The sequence below is a fragment of the Buteo buteo genome, chromosome 12 (assembly GCF_964188355.1).
Source record: "Buteo buteo chromosome 12, bButBut1.hap1.1, whole genome shotgun sequence".
Lineage (NCBI taxonomy): Eukaryota > Metazoa > Chordata > Aves > Accipitriformes > Accipitridae > Buteo > Buteo buteo.
In genome coordinates, this window is record NC_134182.1 from 28,300,933 (window position 1) to 28,324,554 (window position 23,622).

Consider the following 23,622-nt stretch of genomic DNA (forward strand, 5'->3'; position numbering starts at 1 on the left):
GTATCTTTGGCCTCCAGGTGCTTGTTCCGTGGCAGATTGGGCCCAAGGTGCTGCTAGCTCTGGGTGATGAGTGCATACCAGCCCTGGGCTCCTGAGGGTTTCAGGTAGCTCTCTTGCAAAGGGAAGTGCTCTGTCCCTGGCTCCGCAAGTACAAGTTTCCAGTGTGGTCCCCATCACACCAGTTAACAGTTTGCATGGCGGGGAGGAGGAGGAGGAAGGCATGAGAGAAGCAGGAGTATTTTCACCCTCATGCAAGTTTTGCTGCCGAGTATCCAAATTGGCTTCTGTGGGTTTGTTACCTGTTCACAGCAATGAAAGTGAAAAGTGACTCAGCACCCATGTTCATTCCCTTCCCTCCCAGGCTGTCAGTTTGGGGGTTATCTGGGGTAATGTTCTCCAAAGCAGTCCTTGTTCACTTGGAAGCAAACGGAGATCTTCAATGCATTGCATGTGGGCTGCTGCAAGCTGCGATCCACTGCCAGTGCAGGTCAGGTTCAAGCCAGACACTTCAATGTTACAGCAAAGTGAAATTCTGCATCATTATGATGAAGTATTTCAAGTACATGAAAGCTTTTGAAATACATAAAAATGGGGGAGACAATATAGGGAAAGCTATAAACCAGTAAGTGAGAAGTACAAAGGAACAAAAGGAAATATTACCAGAAATATTTCCTCATAATAAGGGTGCTTCAAATAAACAGTGGACCTAAAGCTTGCTTCTGATTCACTGCTGGTTGCTGAAGCAGGGCATTAAGTACAAACTCTCATATTGTCAAGCCTAAGAACTTGGGCAGGGATTGCTAGAGTTAGTTACTATGAAGTTAAAAAAACCTGTCGGCTTTTGTGATGAGACCAGCTCCAGAGAAGAAATAGAGGATAAAGGAAAAAAGCTGGGTTTAATCATTCGTTTAAAGATTTGCCCTCTGAATGATATGCATTCATTTCCTTTGAAGCTGATCAGTTATAACATTATTTTCTGTGTATTCATTTCATTTAAAGCTCCTCAGTTATAACATTATTTTCTCATGTAATTGCTTCTCTTTCAAGTGTTTTGGGGGGGGGGGGTAACTTTTAATTGCCTTTTGTGCATCAGTATATTAGAATTTCACAGTGCTACCCATAACTAGAGTATCTGAGACTTTCCCACCTGGAATAGACTGGCAATAAAAAAAACCTTCTAGGTATTGTGGACAAACTGATTCTCCTCTGTTTTGAAGGTGTGAGATTTGTGCTTGGAGTGCATGTCTTTTTTCATTCCTTTTTAACAATACTTTTGGTTTTAAGTTCTTGTAAATGATAGACAAGCACACTATTGTTACTTAGCGACGAGCTTTTATTTTATTTCAGAAACACTGTCCTGTATATGCTAATAGAATTGTTAAAACAGTTCCTTGTTATGACTGGCATGCTGTGCTCATCTTGCTTCTTACTTGTTTTAATTTTTGCTGTTGGGGATCTCTTACTTTGCTGGTAAGTGGAGCGGGAGAGAGCAGGAGAAAATAGTGCAGATGCCTCATCTCATAGAGGACTGCCAGGCAGTTCTGTTTTCTTTTGTATGAAAAAGGACTCATAAAATCCAGAATCAAATTGAGGCCTGACCCTGTAATGAACTCAGCAGAGTCACAGGAGTCCCCAGGACATAGAAAAAGCTATAGGATAGAGAGCCTGGAATTACAAATACTGGTAATTCAGGGTGCTGCACAAAACACGTTGGCCTGATGTTATTAAAAGGATGGTTTTCTTTATGTTCGCTATCAGAAAATTTTAGCTGGATAGTTTAGGAGCTTGTTAAGTCCTTGATTAGCTACCTTCCAGCACAAAGTCCCTAGAAAACTTTCAACCCTCCTCCCCCCCGGTTTTGCTGGCACTGTTCCTTTAAAGCAGCATGACCTGATGGGATATCTGGTTGTGGTTTATAATACCTGCTGGAAGGGCTGCCTGCCTTCTAGCAAGAGTGCGCTCCTGGGAGTATCCTTAGACTATGGATGTGGAACAGCAAGGTTAAGTGACAGTGCTTTTCTTCTGATGCTTATTGTCAAATAGTTGTTCTCAGAAAGTTAGTAGGGGGGTCACTGAGTTTTTGGATGCTTTCCTAGGAAATTACCTGTAGTCATTTGCTAGCAGTTACATTATTGTGTTGCCAGAAAAGTTTCTGTTGCTGCTCAGTCGGTCATATGAAATGATGCTAGTTCTTCTCATCCCAAAAATAAAGAAAGGCTGAGCAGATTTGTTCCAGCAGAGTGGGTTAAAGAGCAGTGTATGACAAAATGGCTTTCTTTCTAGGAAACATTCTACAATGAGGTAAACTTAATTGGATAAAATCCAGTTTAAAAAAATAAACAAACAAAACAAACCCCACAACCCTAACCAAACCTCTGACCTAATTTCTTTTCTTTATCCTGGTTTTCTATATTTCTTGATTTACAGATCATATAGTGTATGGTCTTAAGCGTCACTAATGCTTGTGCTGTGGTTTGCTAGTGCACAGTTAGGTTTTGTGGAGCTTTCTGAGCCCATGCATGTGTGATGGGAGGCGAGAGGGCAGAAAGGAAAAAGTTCTGTTTCCTTTTCTCACTGACTGTGCAAAGGGTTTTTTCTTTTCTTTTCTATGCTGACTTATTCTGGGGCCTAACAGAAAAGTAGCTAGACTTTGGGATGCTGCTTCCAAAGGTAAGAGTGAAGAGATCTGAGACCAAGACTGTGGGGACAGACGGTTTTGCACTTTCTAATTTGCTTTCTGCTGCTTTGATGTCTCCTGGAGCTACCTTAGCAGATCTTAGGATTTTGTAGCAACAGCCTTGTAGGATTGTCAGAGCAGTGCCTAGACAGGGAAAGCTACTTGGCACCTAGCTTTTTTTTTCTCTTTCCTTCCTTCCTTCCTTCCTTCCTTCCTATGTACTGGACATGTTTCCTATGTAGAAAGTAGTGCTGGGCAGAAGTCTGAGGTACTGCCTCTGTCTGCATGTTGTTATCCTGAGGCTGTAGAACTTAAAAACAAATAAGCCAACAGCTTCAGCTGGGATATGTACATTTGTGAATGCCCTGGGCTTCAGCTGTGTGGCATGCTCTCATGACAAAAATGGCCATCTTGAAAGCATGCTAACATGGATTAACGAACATACAAAAATAGCTTGCTTACTCAGCTTTGGCCATCACAGATTTAAGGTGTGCACTTGGACCATGGTAGTACCTTTTGTTAGCATACAATGTTCTTCTAAGTTTTAGGGGGTTTATGTGGTTTTGCCTAGCAAGGCCTTCCCAATCTGTAGAAGCTATTCTTTGTGAACTGAGGAGGGGATACAGAGGAGATGGCCTAAGAGCTGGCAGCACTCTGGTGGTGGTGTGTGGCTGCTTCCCTTTTTTGACCAAAGCATCTCAAGAGGGGAAGGACAAAGGTGTATTGAAGAGGCTTAAAGAGTAAAATGATGATAGGAGTGTACTGTGTGTACTACAGAGGGTGCAGAGCATCAGAACGGGAGGGAAAGAAAGTAAGAGTGTGTGGGGGTGAGATGGAGGGTTTGGGTTTCTTTGGGTTTTTTGTTTGGGTTTTGGGGTTGTTTTTTTCTAGAATGAGGTTGAAGAGAAAAGTTGCATTAGGCAAGAGCTGGTCTGTTGGCTGCCAGTTCTGAATTGTCCTGCCACCCACACTTCTTGTATCTGTCTTCCAAGATCAATCAGTTTTAGTTACATATATTGACCATATGTTTCTTCTGGTATATGAGCAGGAAGGTACACTGGAGCTGACACTCAACTTTAAAACCTACTTATGATTGTCTTAATAGTCCCTTAGAGAGATTAATTTATACTCTTTTGAAATGATTGCTTCACATTGTCTTCTCGCAGGAAAACAGTATTTTTTGGAAGTTGATTTACAATGCTACCTCCTCTTTCACAGACTGACTGCTATTCAGAGGGGTTTAGTCTATCTAATTTTCCTGAGTTCACAGCTCCACTCTAGTAAATGTGTATATGTGGCAAGTTACAAGAAAAATCTCAAGAAACTGCAGATGTCTGATTTCTGGAGCTGAGTATCTTCTTATGAAGTAGTTCATATGTAACACTTGAAGTGTGTGGTCGGTAAACTTCTGAATGACTCTGAATAAAGCCAAAATTAATCGTAATTTTAATGTTGGAGGAATGCAGCCTTTATTTCCAAGGCCAGGTTTGGAAACTGTGTGAGTCTGAATGCTCTGAATTGAGAAACTGTTTCTCAGAAACTCATGGGTTTGGGTTTTGACTTTTTTAAGCAAGAAAGGCTACTTTTTGAAAATGGGGAAAGGGGGATTCTTGCACTACAGGGTCCGTGGGTGCTCACCCTTTAAAGGGTGACAAACATGGGTTGTGGCTGATTTGTGATGTCCCAGTGTAGGTTTGCAGCCCTTCCTTCTGCTTGGTGGGACTGCTGAAGTACTTCATCTTCATCCAGTACAGGAAAAGCAAAATAGCATTAGGATCTTAAAAAGGACTTGTGTACTGACCCCTAACAGACAACCCACCTGGGGATGCTGTGCAGGAGTGTAATAAGAGAAAGGTGCTACTGAGGAGAAACTGGTGAACCAGACCAGTACCAGAAACCTGAATTTCAGTCCCTTGAATTCTGTTAGCTCTACTTGTAATCAGGCACTAACTATCCTTGGGTCCGAAACCATCCTTAGGACCTAACTGATCTAGTCTCTGTACAAATAATAGGCCTTATTATGGCAAAGGACCACCTCGTTTCTGAGATGAATTGGACCTCATTTGATATTAAAATATCATGGAGAGATTATAGATAGTACAAGGCAAGGTCAATCTAGTTCAGCATCCTCACCCTGATAGTGAACAGTAGTGCATGTCAGGGAGAGAGAGGAGCATAGGATGAGTGTAGTGGTATTTCTCCAAAACAGGCTCCCAACATCCTGGCAGAGTCTCCACAGATAGAGCCTACCTATGGAGATATATGGATAGGGAGTTCTTTGGGCTAAGAAATCATCAGAACTGACCCTTTGTCATGCAGCCTCACTTGTGAAAAATTAGCACTTTAAAAATGTCTGAAAATTTCTGACTGGCTCTAATAATGATTAATGAGGATTTCATGAGGAGAGATGAAAAGCGAGAAAGAAAAAGACTCGCTCCACATGCTGCCTGCTATCATAAAAGGCAGCAGAGTATTTCAAGAATGATATTCTCTTTTAAAGTAATGGTGTGTTGAATGTGGAATTCTGAAGGCACTATTAATTGAGGGTGGATGGGTTAAGGACATACAGAAGAGACGAGGAGCATATTGTGATGGTCAGACATAGGGTAAAGCATGAGAAGAACAGCCGTAACAGGACAGACAAGGCTGTAAGAGAGCAGAACTACGAAAACATAAATGCCTGGGTCCTCCTGCAACACTGAAGGTGTATGGAAAGGTTCAAAGCCCAGGTGGGATGGGACTTCTGAGACTATCAGGTCCCCTCCTGAAAGCCTGCTCTTCTTTTTGTCATCCCTTTGTCACTGCTCTTGGTGAACAGGAGGAGGGGGATGTGGAAGGACTAAGGGTGAATAATGGAAAGAACATTACGGGTGAGGAAAGCGACTAATTAAAGTCTAAAGCAGCACAAACAAAAGTGAGGGAAACCGCAGTAACTGATCTGTTGAAGAGCCAAGTCCCAGAAGGAGGATCCCAAATTACATTTGAGAGGGGAGACTGGTTTGGAGAGAAAAACATTCTTTTAAGTTAGAAAGTAGCACAGTCAGGAGGAAAATGTCATATGATGGATAAATAAAGTGCATCTGTTATGTATGGGTAGATGTCACTTTCCACCTAAATGGAAAGGAAGATTTTTTTTCATATATTTTGAGACCAAAGAAAAGGCAATTTTAATAGAGGAGTACTTGTGGTTATCAACAATGTTGTTTTGTTTTTCATATGGCCATTGCTATCATACAAGTAGCAGCTTTGCAAATTAAAGCTAAAGTGCTTTCCTCTAGCACTTTCTTGTTTCGGAAGTTCACATTACCAAACACTCATTTTTATAATATGGCTGGTATCTATCTGCATGATCTAGGAAAAGCTGAGTTGAAGGATCTACTATCTGAATTGGGAGGGCACAGCAATGAGGAGAGTGTATCCCCTTATTTTTCCCCTTCAAAGTATGAATAGGGAAGATGCAAACTCCTGAAATGTAGGACTCGAAGAGGACAGGGGAACTATCTTGGACAGTTTTTCTCAGAAGCAAATTTGTAAGAAATATGTATTTAACTTAAACATAAAAAAGCTTTTTTTTTTTTTTTTACACTGAGAGGCAGTCATTAAGGTTACATATCTATTTCAGTTACGTGTGTATTTTATGTACTTAGCTTTATAAGAAATGCTGTTCTTACCACAGTTGAATCACCTGACATCTGAAAATTGACTATTATTCTATAATAATAGGTAACATAACTGTAGTCTGAAAACACAGTCCTACTACACTTGTTTGGTAGTGTAACTAAGTGTGTGGTTAGATAGTAAGTACCCTTACCGCTATGGTATGAATTAATCTCCTTTAAAAAAAAAAAAGTTCAGCCTTCTAAGTGGTTTAATAACGAGATAGCCTTAGTAACTTTAAAAAAAATTTCTCAGGTTGGTGGTGTTAAATTTCTGGGGAAAAAAATATGATTCTTACTTTATGTATTTGTTTGTGCCTTTATATACAGGCTTGAATGCTTTAGGTTAAGTAAGTAATCTCCTGATGTGTCTCAAAGCTGTTAGCTGTTTTGTTTCTCCATGGTAACAGGAGTATAAAGCAGTATGAGCATGTTACTGAAGTAGGCAGACATGACATTGTTTGGGAATGGGATTACATGTGAGGACTGCAGCTTTAGGGTGATTCTGAACAAGGGCATTTTCTAACACAGAGGTGCTGTGAATTTGGGCAGATGTGCTAATTTAAGGCAATGTTTAGGGATCCAAAACTGGCCTAAAAGAATCTATAAAGTTTGCAGTGGTGGGAGGGATTATCAGGCATCAGGTCGATGAAGCTCTTCCAGAAGCATAACTCAACATGTGAAGAGGCCTGTGCCAGATCAAGGTCTAAACGAAGGGCTCTGTCTGAGGTTCAGATATAATACAAGTCATAAAGACTTAATGATATATTTTCTGTTTAATTTTTTTACATTCAAAAAAAGAACATGGAGGTTGGACAGGCAGATGACATCTAAATTAATGCGGAGTTTTCTGTAAGCTTCAGTCAGTAATCTTGCAATAGGACACTAGGTGAACCCTGTATACTTTTGTTCCCACCTTGGCAGAACAGTATATATAGAGAGTAGCTCAGCAGACTAGCTAAGATAGCTCTTTCATGAAGAAATGGACAAAGGTAATGATTTATACTGGTGCAGCTCGATCACGCACTGACCTCTCCCTATCACTGATGCACTCTTGCCCTTTTTTCCCCTATTGAGACAACTCTGACCTACTAGACTGAGAAAAAAAATCTACTAACTTGCATTTATAGTAAGGGAAAAGTTCTGGCAACCTTTTTCTCATCTGTATGTATTGCATGAGGGAGTTCTCCCTGTCTCTGTTCCAACAAGCCGTTGTGTAGTGACGAGTTGAGCTAACCTTGCCGACTGAGTCATGTTTCCTCCAAAGGGATACAGCCTGACTGAGGACAGAGCAGTCTATGTGCATGTGCATGTGTGCTTGGAAGAGGCCTTTCCTTGTGCTGTTAAAACAGTGTGACTTCCTCGTCTCTCCTCCCTTCCTCTCAGCACAGGTAAACGTAATTTGTTCTGGTTCAGAAGGCCACGTGACCTGTACCAACACAAGGCAACTTCATGCCAAACACACCTTCCCTTCTGTTGCACTTCATACTGATCTTCCAGTTGTTTGACTTGCTTTTCTTTTTCTGCAAGTGAAAATTAGCTTTTTATCCAGGCTCCCCAAGGAAGCAGACTTGTAGATTAGTGCTGCCTTTCTGTTCATGTGAAACCCTCTCTGCTGTTTGTTTTCAAGGAACTTTTGACCAAATTGGAAAAATTCAACCACTGTACAACTCGGTGGCTGAGGAGAGCCCCAAATTAATGCTGTGCAGAGGGAGAAAGAGGGAAAACTGAGCAGTTCTGGTTAGCAGATCAGCTCTGTGCTGAGCTCCAGACTAGTGCTTTTTGTCCGGAGGAGTGTTAATGTACTTGAAAAACCTTTGTTAGCCCCGTGGCTTTGTTAGCTAGCCCCAGCCCCATGTAGTCAAAGATCGCGTCCGTGCACGCCTCTCAGTGCTGCAGCCGGTGAAGGAATGGGTATATAGCTCTACCTTTGTCCTTACGTAACTGTGTTAACAAGGTTGAATCAGGGTAACGATTCTGAGTAGTTAGATTCGTTTTGAAACCCTTTACGCCACAAACTGTGCTGACTAGGCCCGAGATGGGCGCCCGGCAATGGGGCGGGGGAAGGAGCTGCCGGGCCTGCGAGGCTGTGGCCTGGAAACAGGGCCGGGGCTGGAGGGGGGGGGGAACGGAACGGACGACCGTTTAGTTGGTCTGGGACCTTCTTCGGGTTTAATCCACGCCAGAAGGACGGGCGGAGGCCTGCTCGGGTGACACGGTGACTGATTTCCAGTCCCCAGCGGATCGTTTTGCCGAAGGGGTGTATCGGAGCGGGGACAACGGCGGTGCCGGCGGCCGACCTTCCTGCTGCCGCCTTGCCCAACATGGCGCAGGTACAGCTGCCGGCGCGGAGCGGGCCGTGCCGGCAGGGAGAGCCGCTCTTGCCCTTCAGGCTCCGCTCCGCTCCGCGGCCCGGCGGAGCGGCGGCGGCCGGCCGGCCCACGGCTGAGAGCGGGCCGGGTCCGCGCGGAGCCGCTGCGCTCGGGCGGGTATTTACGGTACGGGCGCGCGCGGGCGGCCGTTACGGTAGCGGGGGGGAGCGGGGGGGGAGGAGGGACGACGTGCGCGGGGGCGGGGCGGGCAGTGCTGCGTGCTCGGCCCCGCGAGGCGCGTCTCCCTCGCGAGCTCGCTGAAAGGATTTGGCGCCAGGCGGGTCCGCTCTGCAGCTGCCGCAGCCGCACGAACCAGCCGCGCCACCCACCCACCGCCTCCCGCCGGGGCCCCGACCCAGAGCCGCCGCCGCCGCCGTCCGCCCCAGCCCAGAGTCGCCCGCCCAGGGATCGAGCCGCCGCCGCCGCCATGAGCTGCTCGCCCGTGAACGTGAAGAAGCTGAAGGTGTCGGAGCTGAAGGAGGAGCTGAAAAAGCGGCGCCTCTCCGACAAGGGCCTCAAGGCCGAGCTCATGGAGCGGCTCCAGGCCGCGCTAGACCAGGAGGAGGCCGGCGGGGGAGGCCCCGCCAGCAGCGCAGTTGAGCCTGGCAACGGCAGCATGGAGGGGGAGGCAGCCGAGAGCGGCGGGGGCGCCTCGCAGCTCCACCAAGGGGGAGGCCCCGACCAGGCCGCGGCCTCCACCGCGGAGGACGACGACGAGGAAGGGCTGGAGGCCGCCGATGGCGACGCCATGGAGCTGGGCGAGGAGAACGGCGAGCGGGCGGGGGCCGGGGGCGGCCCCATGGAAGAGGAGGCGGGCGGCGAGGAGGAGGAAGAGGAGGAGGAGGAGGATGAGAACGGAGACGACCAGGGCTTCCAAGAGGGGGAGGACGAACTCGCCGACGAGGAGGAGGCCGCGGCTGGGGACGCCAACGGGCACGGGGAGCAGCAGCCGCCGCAGCCCCAGCCCCAGCAGCAGCAGCAGCAGCAGCAGCCCCCGCCGCTCCTCCAGCCGCGCGGCGCCGCCAAGGAAGTCCCCGGCAAAAGCGCTGGCGGCGCCTCCGGGCCCCCGGCGGCGGCCCCCTCCGGCCCGGCGGGCCCAGCCAAGCAGCAGCAGCAGCAGAAGAAAGCGGAAGGTGGCGGCGGCGGCGGCCGCCCCGGGGCTCAGGCCACCGGCGGTGAGTGTGCGCGGCGGGAAGGGGGGGGGGGCGGTTAATCCCCCTCCCCCCGGGAACCCCCGTCGCGGGGGGGGGGCGGGGGGGCGGCAACGGCCAGGAGGGCGGTTTCCGGGGCGCGCGCGGGAGGGCGTTCGCGGCCGGCGCGACGGCGGCGCCTCCCCCGCGGGGAAGGGGGGGGGGGGCTACGGCCCCCCCCCGCCACCCCGCGCGGCACCGCGTGCTCCCCTCCAGGCGCTGCGCCGGGCCCCGCGGGGGCTGGTGGGGGGGCCGAGGGTCCCGTGAGGGGCCGTTGTGCAGGGCCGGAGGAGGAGGGGCCGTCGCGCGGGGGCGAGGGGGGGGGAGGCGAGGCGCGGGGAAGGGGCCGCCGCGCCGGGCCGCGGGGGGGGAGGGGCGGCGGCGGAGGGGCCGCTGGGGCGCGCTGTATTGTGCTGAGGAGCGCTCGGCGGCGTGACGTCACTTCCGGCCTGGGCGCCGCACGGGATGGCGTTGGGAAGGCCTGGTACAATGGAGGCGGGAGGGAGGAGGCGGAATCCCTTCCCTGCAGGCAGCCGGGCGGCCCCAGGCGGGGCTGCCGGCCGGGCCGCCGCCGGCCGAGAGGAGGCGCAGTCGTGCGGATCGCTGCCCTTGCGAGCGGCCCGGAATGTCCTGCTGGCGGCGGCGGCGGCGGGGGGGGTGGGGGGGGGCGGGTCTGGCGTGGCGGGAGGGGTTTTTGTCCGGTTTTGTGGGGTTGGGGCGGGTGGGGTGGTGTTTGTTTGGTTTTTAAATTTTTTTCTTAACCGCTTGGGAGCAGTCTGGCTTTTCTGTGGGGATCCCAACATCGAGGGTTGCACCAGCTCCTGCGTGGTGTATTGGCCGCTTCTGTCGCGGATCAGAGACAATTTAGCAGACAAGTTTTGCGTCTTCTGAGAAAATTCCAGATACGGCTTCTTATCTTAGTACAAAGCAGAATTTTTCTCTACAGTGCTATTGCCTTTCTCGTGCTGTAGGTTATCACAATTTCCAAAGTTGGAAGCGTCGTATAGGATTTTATTCCCAATTAAAGAGTTAATTTGTTTGTGTGATTAAAATAAAACATTAATTCTGTTACAGGAGATGCTAAAACAGAACAAAAACCTGGTGAGAAAAAGAGGGGAGTGAAGAGACCACGTGAAGACCATGGCCGTGGATATTTTGAATACATTGAGGAAAATAAGTACAGCAGGTAAATAAACTTGATGCTGGGCAGCATTTTCTGAATGAGAAGTAAAGTACAGAAATGCTTATTTTAACAGTGTGAAAATACATGTAGCTTTATTATCTTTGGTTTCTTTGCTTTTGTTTTGTTCAGGGCCAAGTCCCCTCAGCCACCTGTTGAAGAAGAAGATGAACATTTTGACGACACAGTGGTTTGTCTTGATACTTGTGAGTAAACATGCTTTCCTTTAGTCTGGAAAGGTGTGGTGTTATGCTTTTAATCTTAAAGCCACACTTTCTGAAATGTGGGGTGAATGCATTTGTTGACTTTCACCACCACGTAACTTTAAAAAAAAAATTGCAAGCGGTGTTTCACCCATTTTCAGTATACAAACGAGCAGAAGGGTATATGGGTCTTATATTAGCAGTAATAAGCTTGGTTTTCCTATGAAGTCTGTGATATTGTACAGTTTTCTGAAGAAATATTAATGAAAACACTAATCTAGTGTGGAAGCTAAGCTGGCCAGCTGTCGAGTGAGCATGGAACACTCTAGAAACAGCTTGAGAAGCTAACTATATAGTACCTGAGCTTTGCACTTCAGAAAGTTCTGAGAGTCAATAGTGTAGGTCATTACAGTAGTACTATTTGTGAAGTGAGCATCCTGTGTGACCTGCTAAGGTCCTATTTATGTACCAACCAGTGGAGTATTTTTTCATGTTTTCTGATAAATTTAACAACAACAAAAATCAGGTAAGGCCTCCTTAAAGTGACCCATTTGTGCGACCTGGGAGTTTGGGGCTGGCGGGGGTGCTTTGTGCAAATGGGATGGCAGAGAGAATTGGTCAGAAAGGGCATAGAAATTGACAAGTACCTACAAACGGTGCCGGGGCGGGGGGAGGGAGGTTGAGGCAGATTATAAATGTTATTGTTATTGTGATGTACCATGACTGGGGCAAAGTTGACATTTGTATTTGTGAGGGTAAGTATAAGGACTTAGTGCATTATTAGAAAACTTGAATAAGTGATGCTTGAACTCATTGGATTCTTCAAGTGCCATGGAAGGAAAGCTTAAATTTTTGCATTATCTGGCATATTGGCTAGTAGATCCATGTGTTTTTTCCCCGATAAATGTTTTGAAATGGAAGGAGGTATTAGTTTACAGTTATGTAAATTGCTGAATATGCCATCCTTGACATTTTGCTAACTAAATCTCAAGTTTCTAGCTGCTAACCTGGTGAGTAGCCACCTTTGCAAGAACTTCTGATTTTCCCAGTAACTGAGTAGTAGCTATTTTATTATTATTTCTAGTAGAAAGTTTTGTTACTGGATAGACTTTGTGATTTAGTTTAAAGTGTTGACAGACTGCTTGGAGATCAGAATCAAACATAGCTTCAAGACTGAATTGTGTAACAACTTGGCACTCTCTTTTCTGGACCATAATGATCCAGACATATAAGAGGTTTAGCACTCTTAAGTGCTTTTTATTACCTGTGTCTTACAAGGAAGCTGTAACTTCAGATTCTGTTCTCATTTGTTCTAAAAGTAACCTATACAGGTGGGTTTCTTCTGTATTATTTTATCTGGTTTTCATGCAATAAATAAAAGAAGTACTAATGAGAAAACACTTGGATCACAAATATTGTAGTTGCAACTGGGGATGGCTGTATGCAAACAAAACAAGATCTCATGCGTGAGAGTTACGTCATACAGGGAAGACTGCATTTTGGTGTACTTGGGCAGTGTGTGGATTTTACACCAGGGCAGAACTCCCTGCTCACTCATTTCGCTCCTTTCTTGTAACTGTCAAATAGGTTTGGAGTTTCTTCTATGGATTCCTTGCTCTGTGGAATTCAAATGCTATATCCTGCACCTCATGTTAGCATTTCACAATGTCTTTCTGAAACCTACTAGAAGATAAATTTGAAATTTCATGGTGTGTGGCTCTGAAGAAGTCTGTAAAACAAAGGTTTCACTTAAGTTCTTGGAGCGATAGGTGAATTCATAGTGCAGATTGTGTTCTTGGGTGAAGTACGTTCTCTTACCACATTCTGTGTGCTTAACCTATCTGCACTTGACTTAATGGACTTTATTTCAATTGGCTTAATCTAATTGGACTTGATAATTGACTATATTAACCAAAGACAGTACTACTTTCAGTGCTTAAGTAAATAGGAACACAAGTATTTTTGTTTCTCGGCTGCCCTTAGGTTTGGGCATGAGGGGTAAGAAGACTTCAAAAAAGGTATCTAGCAAGTAATGCAAAAAGCACAACGCAAATTTCTTTGCTCTATATTGATGGAAGTATCTCAGGTAACTGAAAAAAAAATGTTAGATGAGATGAAATTCAGGTTTTAAAGCAGATAGAAAAAAATAGAGGGAATTTGGTGACAGGAGTTAAGATGGCACCTTGAAAATTATTCTTGTTAGCTAGCTTTTCCTAAGATTTTTGGCTGAGCTTCAGCCTGCAGCTCCATCTAGGCATGTGTTCAGTTGCTTTCCTGAAAGATGCTGAGCACTTGCTGACAGTTTGTCTTGAAAATCACCTTTGAAAGCTGAAATCACCTTTAATGCATAACATTGGACAGCTGTACTTTATTTTGTAATAAGAGTAAACAGAATGATTTTTATGTTAACAGATAACTGTGACCTGCATTTTAAAATCTCCAGAGACCGGTTTAGTGCTTCCTCTCTGACCATGGAAAGCTTTGCTTTCCTTTGGGCTGGAGGGAGAGCTTCCTATGGAGTTTCTAAAGGCAAAGTCTGCTTTGAGATGAAGGTGAGTTAAACTGATGTTTTATGGGAGACTGTTTTGCATGCTTAAATATAATATTGTTTATATTTGTCAGTTTTTTTGGACTTAGCTGAAACTATTTCAGGTGAACAGGACTTTCAGAAGGCCTTCTCTTAGAAGCCTGTGAAATGGTTCTTGATAAAAGATTGGTCAATTGCAAAACTGCTTCCTCTTCTATAAGAACTTCCATTTAAGAAAAAAAAAGCACCTTGCCTTTGCCCTGAATGTGTAACTTCTGATCTCATTTTTGAACAAAGAATTTTATTTGGCACCTCATGCATCAACACTTGGAAGAATTTTGATACTCGCTAGTCAGAAGTTTGCATGTACTTTCTGAAGATTACAGAAAGCTTGGCTTTTTTTTTTTTTAAAGGCATATAAATTATCCCAGCAGTCCTTTTTCTGTTCCTGCTTAGTCTTTGAGTTTGACCTGCTCAAAGCAAGGGTTTGGGCTAGATGACCTCCAGAGGTCCCTTCCAACCTGAATAATTCTGACTTGTGTATGCCATGCATGTATTTAGCAGATACTTGAATTTTGAGAGCGAGAGTTCTCCTAAAGGGTAAGAATGGCGAAGAGCAATCAGCCTTGTAATAAACAGATTTCTCCCACTTTTTGGCAAAAGAAGAACAGGAGGCACAGAGTTCGGTTTTATTTATTTATTACTTAACAATTTTAAAGGCTTCTTTGCATATGATGTGCCTGTGTAAAGGCAGGCTTACTCTCCTCCTCTAGTACTTTCAAATCTAACCACTACCATGAGGAGTGGGTAGTGATCCCATTCTCCATGCTCTTTCATTGAGCGATTTCTGTGTTGGTACCTATAACTTTGGAAGGCCAGTAAAGTGAAATTGATGACAGTATTAATTGCCCTGTTCACTTTCAAATCAGTTTCACCTCGGTCATCTGACTGGAATAGTTGTGGAAACTGGTAGGATGCTGATAAGTTTTTCACTTTAGTTTGGTGAAGTTTGTAAAGGGGGTTAGAAAATAGCTGGTTGCCTACAAATTCCAGTGCTTTTAGGTGGGTTTTTTTGAATCTGGATATGTTGCTTGGAAGCTGGTAACTTGCCCAGGAAGTCTGCTTACTGTGGAAAGGGATGAGTGTAGTATTTTCCCCAGTCTTGGCAAAGCAATTTTTTTTATCCATTACCACATTTTATTGACAAAGTTAATTTTCTATTAATCCCAACTTTATGGCAATTATTTTTTTAAATACATGTATAAATTTTTGTGATTTTAATACAGTGTCAAAAGGATTAAGGCGTTTGGCCACTGAGAGGGACTGCTATGACTAAGTGCTTTGAAGGTATATGGTATCTTGCATCTTCATTGCTCAGTCAGTCAGGAGATGCAACTATTTATTCATTAGCTTGTGGTTTCACGTACTTAAGCATGTTTTATTTTTGCAGAAAGTGAAGTGTAAAGGTTCCAGATGTTACCTTTGTGTTTCCATCTTGTTAGTGTCTAATAAATACTACATACCTTTTAATGAATAATTTAAAAATAGGTTACAGAAAAGATTCCTGTTAAACACCTGTATACAAAAGACATTGACATACATGAAGTACGAGTTGGCTGGTCACTGAACACAAGTGGAATGTTGCTTGGTAAGACTTAAACATTTGGTTACTTTTGTATTATTGTGTATATGGTTGAAGTTTTGTTGTTTTTTCTTAAGCAGATGGGAAAAGCTTAGCGATTGTAGTCCGTGTGTTCTGAGAAGTCTTATCTTGAATTGTTCACTGGTTGTGGTGCAAGAAAGTTTATTACTGGGACCAAATAAAGTCATTAAATACTCAGGCCTGTAAGGAGTACATGATTTGAGAGTTAATTCTTTCAGTGGTCAGGTGTGGGTTGTGGAGAACATTCTTTTGAAGACCTGACAAGGTTAAGGATTTCTCCTTTTCGTGTAGTGTCATAAATAGGAAGAGGGGTTTTGCAGCCCCCCCCCTTTTTTTTTTTTATTATTCAAGGGTGGGGCATGGTAGAAGATTTAACCAGTGAAGAAAGATTCCTGGATAGCTACATTATAATTCTTTTGACTTGGGGGCAGAATCCTCATTTCTGAAAGTAGCTAGGAAGAAGTACAATTTCATTAGATACATGGGAACTGATCATAATGGTATTTGTAACTAATACTTGCTGCTGAGACATATCTTTGTGGGAAATGTATATAAATTTGGTATGTTCTAACATCAGCAGCAGCTTTCTAGTTAAGTACTTAAGTTCCACCTGGGTCCTTGTGTTTGACACTTTCTGTTAGCTTGTTCTTGCAGCTTCATACTCAGCTGTCACATAGGCTGAATGTCTGCTAAACTCTCTTTAAAATGGGGAGGGGTAAGTGCTACTGGAGACTAAATTCAGAAAGCCTTTTGACTATGTTACAGGTATACTGGTGCATAATCAGGTCTTCAGAGTTTAAAAATACTTGCTCATGTCTTTATGTGGCAGTTCAGTTTTATGTCAACGTGAATCTGGAACCAGCAGCATAAGGCTATTAAAGCTGGGATGGGGGAAATACTGCTGTTCCATCTCAAGTGTCAGTATTCTTGAATACAAGAACAAGCTGTAGCTGTTTAGGGGTCATAGCTTGTTTTGGCATTAAAAAAACATACTGAACAGCAGCTTACTTATGTAGCTGTGAATTGATTGTATTTCTAAAAAATGCCTATTTTTAATAAGTTTAAATTATTTCTTCAGGTGAAGAAGAGTTTTCTTATGGGTATTCTCTAAAAGGAATAAAGACATGCAATTGTGAGACTGAAGACTTTGGTGAGAAGTTTGATGAAAATGATGTGATTGGATGTTTTGCTGTAAGTTTTCACTTATATTTTCTTTTGAGGAAAAACATCCTTGAATTTTTAGACTGCTTTGATGTGAGAAGCCGTAAACCAGATACAGGAAGAACTTGGAGCAAGACAAGTTGTTTACTATAGGGAGGAGGTAGAAATAGCAGGCGTTATCAACAGTGACTGTTGTCAATGTGTTAAGGTTTTATATTCACAGAGGAATGTCTTCAAAGCCTTTTAGGAAAAAAAAAATCAGATCTTGAACGAGATGATAATTGACAGTAACTCATTTTAGGAGAAAACTTTTAAGTAGATCCTTTATAATAGAACAGTGTTGCAGAAGTTGAGTGAATATAGCCAATATAGTGAAATGTCTAATATAACTTTATAGTGCGAGGTGAGTAATTTTATCCAAACTAATGCTTTGTCTTGAAAACCAGAATTTTGATGGTGATGAAGTGGAACTCTCATATTCCAAGAATGGACAAGAGCTTGGTGTTGCATTCAAAATAAGTAAGGAAGTTCTTGATGGGCGGCCACTCTTCCCACATGTTCTCTGCCATAACTGTGCAGTTGAGTTCAACTTTGGTCAGAAGGAGGAACCTTACTTTCCTGTACCTGAAGAGTATACCTTCATCCAGAAGGTTCCCCTGGAGGATAGGGTCCGAGGACCAAAGGGACCTGAGCAAAAGAAAGATTGTGAGGTAAGTTTCTCATTGATAATCTCAAGGTTGTTGAGATAGATGAACAGAAGTGGTGGAGTTTAAGCAGACTATTGTACAACACTCTGACCTTTTTGTTTGGGAGCTTTAATATTTGGTATCCGGTGACTCTTCATCACGCCCCCACTCACTTTCCATTAGGCTTGCTGGTCTAAGTTGCATATTAAAGAAAACCTTTGAACTAGTATCTAAAATACAGAACCTGTTGTCACAGGTGGTGATGATGATTGGCTTGCCTGGAGCTGGCAAGACTACCTGGGTTACCAAACATGCAGCAGCAAATCCTGGGAAATACAACATTCTTGGGACAAACACTATTATGGACAAAATGATGGTAAGTAATATTTCTTGGTATGTTAAAGACTTGCTGTAAATCCAAGGTCTTTGGCTGCCATGGGCTTGTTTTGTATCAGAGAAATCTGAGAAACCAGCTGCTGGTTAGCTAGTGACCATTAAAGTTTTGTTGTCTTGCTGAGCTGCTAACTCGTACATGGCACAGCAGGATTCGGAAGCTTTTTGTGGTACTACATGCTTAAATAGTCAACAGTTGACTATTTCTTAGTTCTCTTTATTTTGGTGTCCTCAGAATAGAACGCTTAGCTTTGAATTAGTAATGTAATGAGTATACCTTAGATTCAGCTGTATTGATTCACCTAGTGTCTTTGTTTATAAAGCTCTATGTCTTATGGAGGCTTTGGCAATTTCAATTATGAGTTTGTAGCTGTGGCCTTGAACAATCCTTGAAGCAAGGTGAAAAGCATTTAGCAAAGAAAAATGTCAGCCACATGTATCGGGGCTACTTAAACTCTGGGAAATCTCTCTGTAGGTTGCAGGTTTTAAGCGGCAGATGGCGGACACTGGAAAACTTAACACACTGTTGCAGAGAGCTCCACAGTGTCTGGGGAAGTTCATTGAGATCGCAGCTCGTAAGAAGCGGAATTTCATTTTGGATCAGGTAGAAGCTTCAGTGAAAAAGGGTTAAGGAAGTTTTGTTATAGGCTGTAGTGCAGTAATTAAATGGGATTAAAGTTACATTGTAATAGCAGTTGTTTCACTTACTACTCATTCAGGGGACGCAAAGTTGAGATATTACTACAAGTGCTTGTCTGAACTTCTCTGGATTTATGGGATGTGGGCGGAATAGTGTTTTAACACATGGATATGAGCTCGTAACTTTGCATTATGCAGCATCTTTATGTCCAGTTATTTGTAAACTTCATTGCAAGCTCTTGTAGAGGTGAAGTCTATACACCATAAGTTGACTTCCTTAACTCTTACAATGACAGCTACGTGTAGTAAGTTACTGCATTTTTTTCAGACAAATGTGTCTGCAGCTGCGCAGAGGAGAAAAATGTGCCTGTTTGCAGGCTTCCAGCGCAAAGCAGTTGTTGTTTGCCCAAAAGATGAAGACTACAAGCAAAGAACACAAAAGAAGGCAGAGGTGGAGGGAAAAGATCTTCCAGAGCATGCAGTTCTCAAAATGAAAGGCATGGAACATAATCCTATACTGTGTTTTAGGATGCTGAGTATCTGTTTAAAGGATTAAGTAAACGTGAAGTCTAAAAAATCACTTTATCTTAAACAGTTGTACTTAAACAAAACTGGAAGACTATTGTAACTTGTAGGACAACACTATATTGTGTTCCCTCTGCTGCAGTCCTTAACACTACTCAGTTATGCTGATATGCTTCATGCAGATGCACAAAGCTGTCTTGGCATAAAGTGCCCTATATAAGTGACATATTTGGCAGAAACTGGTGTTCTGAGTGGAGGCTTATAAAAGAAAAAAAAGATATAGGCAGAATGTTTTCAAGGTTTGGAACAGTACTGGCAACTCCATGAAGACCTGTTTATTTCTTTTGTCACTGTTACATTTCTTAAATGTTCAGATTATGTAATTTTGTCCCTATGCTGAGGGAATGCAGGGGGGTGGGAGGAAGAATGGGAGAAAGGTGGTTAAGTTATGGCTTTGGTTGTAGCTGAATGTAGATGCTGAATACTCAGTGTTTTTGCAATTATAGGGAACTTCACACTGCCAGAGGTAGCAGAATGTTTTGATGAAATAATCTATGTAGAGTTGCAAAAAGAAGAAGCTCAGAAGCTTTTGGAACAATATAAAGAAGAAAGTAAGAAGTCTCTTCCACCAGAAAAGAAACAGAACACTGGCTCAAAGAAGAACAAGAAGAGCAATAAAAATCAATTTAATAGGGGTCAGAGAGGACGTGGAGGATTCAACATGCGTGGCAACTTCAGAGGGGGAGGTGAGCCAAGAAATAAGCCTGTAAATTTTGGAGGTTGCTGCTGCTGGGGGGAAGAAAGGTTGTAGTACTTGCATTGCAACTATTGCTTAGTGGCACCCTTGATTTCAATTTCAGTAAATTTAAAGTATTGGTGCAAAGTTAGTTGTCCAATTTTCAAAGTGAGGATTGTCAAAATCCTGGATTACACTGTCCATGTGGTTTGAGGCACAGTTTTGAGTTTTTATGCTAGGTTTGGTGTTTGCTTATGTGCCAGACTGTACTGGGGGCTAGTACATGGTTAAGTTACCAGTTTTCATTATGACCAGATGACTTAATCTTTGCATTGAAATTTTTATACTGAATTTGGATGTTTTATTTCTATACCATCATTATTTTGAACAATAATCTTCATGTAAGAAGTACTTGGAGACCTAACAATTACTTGATTGAAGTAACTCTCTCCCTGCAGTCCCTGGCAATCGCGGCGGATACAACAGGAGGGGAGGCAACATGCCTCAGCGAGGTGGTGGTGGTGGTGGTGGCGGCGGTGGCAGCAGCGGTGCAATTGGCTACCCATATCCTCGTGGCCCTGTCTTTCCAAGCAGAGGTGGCTACTCAAACAGAGGCAACTATAACAGAGGTGGAATGCCCAACAGGGGAAACTACAACCAGGTGATGCTTTGGGGGGATTTATTAGTTGAACTACAGTAATTTGGATGATGATGTTTGAAAGGTTTGGTGGCTGTGAATAGCCACCAACTTGGTTGTGGTACTACACTAATCACACACTGAAAGGCCTAGCTTTCTAGTTTGTTGTGTGTGCCGAGAGCTCTGAACATGGCCTAAGAAGTTCTGATGCTGATGTGGAGGTTCCAGGTTAAGACTGTACATCTGTCCTGTTAAAGATGAAGATTTTTAGGGCATGTGTGTGAAGGCTTGTGTTTGATGTTTGATTTTTTTCTCTTTTTTTTTTCCTTTTTTTTTTTCTCCAAATAGTAGTAGTAAAGTTGTTTGGCCTTAGGGTCAAGATATATCTTTATCAAGCATTTAGAGAACTTGCTGGAAATAGCTCTGGAGAGAGTCTTTGTTTTGGTGTCTGGTATCAAACATAACTAGTAAAGATATACTAGGCATGGTCTTAACTGATGGAATATCAGTGGAAGTATTTGAAAACATAATTTTGATTACTGAAGAGCCAGCAGATGGAGCCCATGCTAGTAAACATGGCTCAGGTTTGTCTAATACTGACAAACAGGGGAAATGCACTATTTTAGCTACTAGTATCAATGTCCCTTTTTTTGTAGCATAAATTGTACCTGAAGTTTTGTGGACTAGCTCTTCCGTTTTCAGTTGTATGACCCATATCCTTTTGTCTGATCAGATAACACATCCTTGTAGCAACTACAGCCTTTCCTAACTAAAAATAGGCAAGCTCTTGTATTTTTAGTTGTCCTGGTGCAGTTCAGCAGCTGGAAATAGGGTGAGTCAAAACTGGATTAGCCAGCTTTCCAGAACACTGGCAACAACAGTTTGAGCTGGCTTATTAATTCTGGGGTTCTTGCTCCATGTTTAAGAAGCAGTTGCTTGGAGGAGGGGGAGAGGCTTTTGGTATTGTTTGTTTTTTGTTGTGGGTTTTTTTTTTTGTGGCGGGGGGTGGTGGTGGTTGGGGTTTTTTTTTTAACCTCGGCCGGATACCTTGTATTTGAAAGATTCCTTATGGTCTGTGATGGTTTGGTGGTAATAGAAGGATTGGTATTAGTACATTTCTGAAAAATCTATATAGATGAAGTAGTTAAAAGCTGTTGTCCTCTTGCAGAACTTCAGAGGAAGGGGAAATAATCGTGGCTACAAAAACCAATCTCAGGGCTACAACCAGTGGCAGCAGGGTGTAAGTAGTCATAACTTGACCTTTTCACTGATTGTTAACTGGAGTGTTTCAAAATGCTGTCTGAAATAATTAGATGTGTAATCAAAACTGGATAGCAGAATCTTTTAGTGCTGGGTAATACCACTATAAATAGTTTTCTGTGCAAAACTTAATCTGGCTTGATGGTCTTGATATATCAAATATCAGCTATATCTTACCCGTCTTAATGGCATGTAGTATTTGGCTTCACATTACTACTGTGAAGTGAACTCTTAACTGCCTTCAGTTGTTTAGGAACTTGCTGCTATTTGAGAGGGCTTTAATCTTCTCAAGTTCCAGAACTAGATGTTTGTTAAACGCTTTTTTTTCTGTAAGAAATGTAACCATTATGTGATTACAGGTTAAAATTAACTATTTATCCATTTATTGCAGCAATTCTGGGGTCAGAAGCCATGGAGTCAGCATTATCACCAAGGATATTATTGAATACCCAAATAAATGAACTGATACATATTTCTCCAAAACCTTCACAAGAAGTCGACTGTTTTCTTTAGTAGGCTAACTTTTTAAACATTCCACAAGAGGAAGTGCCTGCGGGTTCCTTTTTTAGAAGCTTTGTGGGTTGATTTTTTTTCTTTTCTTTTTTTGTACATTTTTAATTGCAGTTTTAAAGTGATTCGTAAGAGAACCTCAGCATTGTGCACGATAAGAGAATGTGTCAGTATTTCAGGGTTCTACATTTTATCTGTAAAATGTGACTTTTTTTTTACCACAACAAAAGTAAAACGTTGCTTTGTACCTGGTGTCTTTTTATTAAAGAATTTTCTCCTTTTTCCCCATCCCCCAATTTCTAAGAAACAGTCGTGAGTCATGTCACAATACGATAGAAATGTTAGCAACCAGATTCGTACGGAGGCTCCTTAGTAGCCCTCATGAATACCGTGAGATTATGTAAAGCTCCATATTACACTCCATCCTCTCTATGAAGCTTCTGGGTGGGGAGGGGAGGAGGGGGAGGTAAAAGTTTCTGGCAATAACTAGGACTTTTTTGTAACATTTGGAACTCAATGAGATGCTGGGGGCAAAGAGGAAACCTGGGGCTAAATAGTGAAGGTGGAGTGTATGTAGAAGCTCTTAAAGTTGTAAAACTTGGTTGCATTATTTGTGGAGGCTCAAACTTGTGAAGGTACAACACCATAATTTCTTTTCCATTTGTTCTGCATTTTGATTCTGAAAAGAAGCTGGCTTTGCCCATTTCTTATTAAACAAAACTTGTTGTAAATCCAGTTGTCTAATGGGATCTATATGAAGTTAGCTGTGTGTCTGTATAACTCTTTCCCCACAAAATACTGTATACCTAGTGTGCTTGTAGTAGTTACTCCACCATTTTGTAAGCTAATGAAACTGTGAGTCACCCATTTTATAGCTAATTTTTAATCATGTCAATTCTCAAATGGGTGTATCTCCTTAGCCTGCTGATTCCTTTTCTCTTTAAAGAAAGTGGGTGGAGAAATTTAACTCTAGACGTTTGTTTGCAATAAAATAAATTCATTTTACTCTTGTTTTGGGATTGTTGCCATCAAGGTCTAAAATCCCTTTAAGGCTATAAAGAGGAAGAGAATGTATGAAAGCAATGATGTTGGACAGTTTTAAAGTCATTACTGTGTACATGCTGAAATACTTGTGTTTCTTGGAAAAAATCTAAACTGGTGGTTGCTCTGTTAGAGATATATCACGTGTATAATCTCACAGCTTAACATGGTTATATGTATAGGGCAGAAGTCTTTTGAGTTGCGTTTGCATCATGTAAATCCACTTAACCTATTTATTGTAAAATAGACATTAGGGAAGGAGCGGGGGAATAAACTGGACAGGGGGTAGGACAGGAGGGTTGTCATGGAGAATGAATCCTGGAGTTGAACAGAGAGCTTCAGTTTGTTTTAACTGCTATTTTGTTCAGACTTAATGCTTTTGTAAAATTGTAGTGGCAATGTTAGCTGCTAATTTCCTTGCATTTTAATGCTGTTAAGACAGAGGAGAGACAGAACTGTCCTAAGTGGGACTTGGGGGTACATGTGTGAAAACACATGTCGCTGCCAGCATCTGGGCGTTGGGATTTGCCTACTGAGTTCGTTCCTCATGGCAGTGTACAGACTAG

General features: G+C 43.1%; 1 protein-coding gene across 1 annotated transcript; it reads left to right on the top strand.

The window, feature by feature from the left end:
• The first annotated feature begins 8,940 nt into the window (after positions 1–8,940).
• On the top strand, positions 8,941–23,020 carry HNRNPU (heterogeneous nuclear ribonucleoprotein U). The gene is made up of 14 exons (XM_075043161.1): positions 8,941–9,880; positions 10,970–11,081; positions 11,208–11,281; positions 13,691–13,830; positions 15,354–15,453; positions 16,547–16,659; positions 17,076–17,339; positions 17,572–17,691; positions 18,184–18,312; positions 18,676–18,844; positions 19,379–19,618; positions 20,067–20,269; positions 21,414–21,485; positions 21,897–23,020. Exons 1-14 carry the CDS (start codon positions 9,133–9,135, stop codon positions 21,948–21,950), a joined length of 2,538 nt encoding a protein of 845 aa, XP_074899262.1. The 5' UTR covers positions 8,941–9,132; the 3' UTR covers positions 21,951–23,020.
• The last annotated feature ends 602 nt before the right edge of the window (positions 23,021–23,622 follow it).